The sequence below is a fragment of the Loxodonta africana genome, chromosome 9 (assembly GCF_030014295.1).
Source record: "Loxodonta africana isolate mLoxAfr1 chromosome 9, mLoxAfr1.hap2, whole genome shotgun sequence".
NCBI lineage: Eukaryota > Metazoa > Chordata > Mammalia > Proboscidea > Elephantidae > Loxodonta > Loxodonta africana.
This window is the reverse complement of record NC_087350.1, coordinates 95,694,684-95,698,289: the sequence shown is the minus strand read 5'-3', so window position 1 is coordinate 95,698,289 and position 3,606 is coordinate 95,694,684. Positions and strand designations below refer to the sequence as shown.

At 36.5% G+C, this 3,606-nt stretch overlaps 1 protein-coding gene across 1 annotated transcript; it reads left to right on the top strand.

Annotated features, from left to right (window-relative positions):
- The first annotated feature begins 1,760 nt into the window (after positions 1-1,760).
- On the top strand, positions 1,761-2,820 carry LOC135232348 (interferon alpha-5-like). Its single transcript, XM_064290857.1, has one exon. The coding sequence runs from the start codon at positions 2,230-2,232 to the stop codon at positions 2,818-2,820; it is 591 nt and encodes a 196-aa protein (XP_064146927.1). The 5' UTR covers positions 1,761-2,229.
- Positions 2,821-3,606: the final 786 nt, after the last annotated feature.

Here is a 3,606-nt window from a genome sequence, read left to right as displayed (position 1 = left end):
GTTTAAACCTTTTCTTGAGTTCTTAGAATAGTGGTCTCATACAGTATTTGTCCTTTTTTGACTGACTAATTTCATTCAGCCTAATACCCTCCAGATTATTCCATGTTGTGAGGTGATTTGCAGATTCCTTATTGTTCTTTATCATTGCATAGTATTCTATTGTATGTATGTATCATAATTTGTGTATCCATTCTTCTGTTGACGGGTACGTAGATTGCTTCTATTTTTTTGCTATTTGAACAATGCTGCAGTGACCATAGGTGTACCTATACGTATTCGTGCGAGAGCTCAATTCTCTGCACTGTATTCCTAGGAGCAGGATTGCTGAATGATATGGTACTTCTACTTCTAGCTTTTTAAGGAAGTGCCAAATTATTTTCCAAAGTGGTTGGTTGTACCATGTTACATTCCTACCAGCAGTGTAAAAGTGTTCCAGTGTCTCCAAAATTTCTTGAACATTTTTTATTTTGTGTTTTTTGGGTTAATGCCAGCCTTGTTGGGGTGAGATGGTATGTCATTGTAGTGTTGATTTACATTTCTTTAATGGCTAATAATGATGAGCATTTCCTCATATGTCTGTTAGCTGCCTGAATGTCTTCTTTGGTGAAGTGTCTGTTCATATCCTTTGCCCATTTTTTAATTGTGTTTTCTTTTTGTTGTTGAGGTGTTTTTAGAGATTAGACCCTGATTGGATATGTCGCAGATAAAATTTTTTCCCCAGTTTTTAAGTTCTCTTCTTGCTCTTTTGGTTAAGTCTTTGGATGAGCATATGTGTTTGATTTTTAGGAGCTCCTAGTTTTTTTCTCTTCTGGTGTTTGTGCATTGTTAGTTATGATTTATATACTATTTATGTCATGTTAGGGCTTCTAGCATTGTCCCTATTTTTTCTTCCAGGATCTTTATCATTTTAGATTTTATATTTAGGTCTTTGACCCATTTTGTGTTAGTTTTTGTGCCTGGTGTGAGGTATGCGCCTTATTTCATTTTTTTGCTGATGGATATCCAGTAATGGCAGCACCATTTGTTAAAGAGACTGTCTTTCCCCCATTTAATGGACTTTGGACCTTTGACAAGTATCAGGTGCTCATAGGCAGATGGATTTAGGTCTGGGTTCTCAATTCGGTTCCATTGGTTTATGAATCTGTTGTTGTACCAGTACCAGGTTGTTTTGACCACCATAGTGGTATAATAGGTTCTAAAATCAAGTAGAGTGAGGCCTCCCACTTCAGTGATGTTTTACTTATCCAGGGCCTCTTCCCTTTCCATAGGAAGTTGGTAATTTGTTTCTTGATCTCATTAAAAAATGCCACTGGTGTTTGCGTAAGGATTGCTTTGTATCTGTAGATCACTTTGTATAGAATTGACATTTTCAAAACGTTGAGTTTTCCTATCCATGAACATGGTATGTTTTACCAGTTAGGTAGGTCTCTTTTGGTTTCTTGCAGTAGTGTTTTGTACCTTTCTTTGTATACATCTTTTATGTCTCTGGTTAGATTTATTCCTAAGTACTTTATCTTCTTGTGGGCTGTTGCAAAGGGTATTGATTTGGTGATTTCCTTTCAAAATTCTTTTTGTTGGTGTAGAGAAATCCAACTGATTTTTGTATGTTTTTCTTGGATCCTCAGTTGTTTATTCTTGATAGATAATCTTTAAGTATTTCATTCCATTGCTATTATATATTTATGTAAGTTCCTAATTTGCCTATGTGATTTAACATACTACAATGTATACAGGTAAATGAATTACATGAAAAATTACTCAGCAAACTTAGTTACAAAGTTAAAGGTTAATAGCTTTTGAATTTAAATTTTAGCTTAAAATTTTGATATAGTCATTATTAACCCTGCATTCAATAAAAAGAATAAATTTTACACTTCCTCATTTTATGTATAAAACACAAATATACACGTAATATATAAAGAAAAATGCAGTAAATCTGTGCTATTAAAATCATGGGGGGGACGTTCAGCTGGGAAAAAAAAATCAACAGACTTCCAAGAGAAAAAAAAATAATGGTTGAGAATCACTGCACTACAAACCCAAGTAGAGAGTGCATAAAAAAAAGCAAAAAAGAGAGGTAGAAAGTAAGGGGTGGTCATTAAGAAAATAGAAACTAGTGCATTTCTTATTTAAAACACAAGCCCAGAGGAAGGTCTTCAGAAAACCTGGAGGCCCAGGTTCACAGACTCGTCAGCGTTAACCAAGACGGCACCAGCTGCGAGATCCCCAATGGCCTTCTCTTTCCTTTTGCTGATCGCCCTGGTGGTGCTCAGCTGCAACTCCACCTGCTCTCTGGGCTGTGACCTGCCTCAGAGCCATAGCCTGGCTAACAGGAGAACCATGATGCTTCTGGAACAAATGAGGAGAGTCTCCACTTTCTCCTGCTTGAAGGACAGAAATGACTTCGCATTTCCCCAGGAGGAGCTTGATGGCAACAAATTCCAGAAGGCTCAAGCCATCTCTGTCCACCATGAGATGATCCAGCAGATCTTCAACCTCTTCAGCCTACAGGCCTCCTCTGCTGCCTGGGATCACAGCCTCCTGGACAAATTGTTCCCTGCACTTGATCAGCAGCTGAATGACCTAGAAGTCTGTTTGATGCAGGAGATGGGGATAGAAGAAACTGCCCTCCCCCTGATAAATGAGGATTCCACGCTGGCTGTGAGGATGTACTTCCAAAGAATCACTGTCTATCTAACAGAGAAGAAATATAGCCCTTGTGCCTGGGAGATTGTCAGAGCAGAAATCATGAGATCCTTCTCTGCAACAACAAATTGGCAAAAGAGGTTAAGAAGTAAGGAAGGCCACCTGGTTCCATAAAAAAAAAAAAAAAAAAAATTCTCATGGACTGTACACACTCTGTAATTATTTCCCAAAGTTCAGCCATTTTGAAGACTCTCATTTCTGCTATAATCAGGACAGGAATTGAATCAACTTTGGCAAATGTGTTTTCAGGAGTATTAAGAAACGTTGCATTCAGCTACATGAGCACTAGTTCTTTACATGTTACCGTGCTGATGTATCTATTTATTTATCTATTTAAATATTTTTTACTTATTTATTTAGCTTTTTACATATTTAACTTATTTTTTGTTCACATCATATCATGTACACCTTTACTTTGTGCATAAAAATTATATTCTTTATATTTTGCCAATTTATTGTTTTGCTTCATTCATTAAACTTTTCTTATAGAGAACTTCTTGTATTTGTTTTTTCTTTAAAAAGGAAACAACAAGCCTGACTGTGTAGTTCAATTAAAGAATGGGTGGTCTAATTCACTTAAGCATCATTATTATATACCAATTTTAAGTAAAAATGGATTTCTCTGTCCAAATTGTATGCTGCCCTCCAGATTTACAGGTGACTACAACAAACCTAGTTTCTGCTCTCTCGTATCTTTGGTTTTTGTAGGGAAAGAAACCTAAAAGTAATAATTATGCTTAACTAATATCAGTTCATTTAAATGGTATAATGAGATGAACGGCAAAAAAAGGGGGGACTTTCTCAGCAGAAGCTGGAGTAATACATGTCAACAAGGAAAATAAAAGTAGTCTATAGTCTCTACATGTGGGCTAGCAGGTATCTAGTCAATTGCCCATTGGC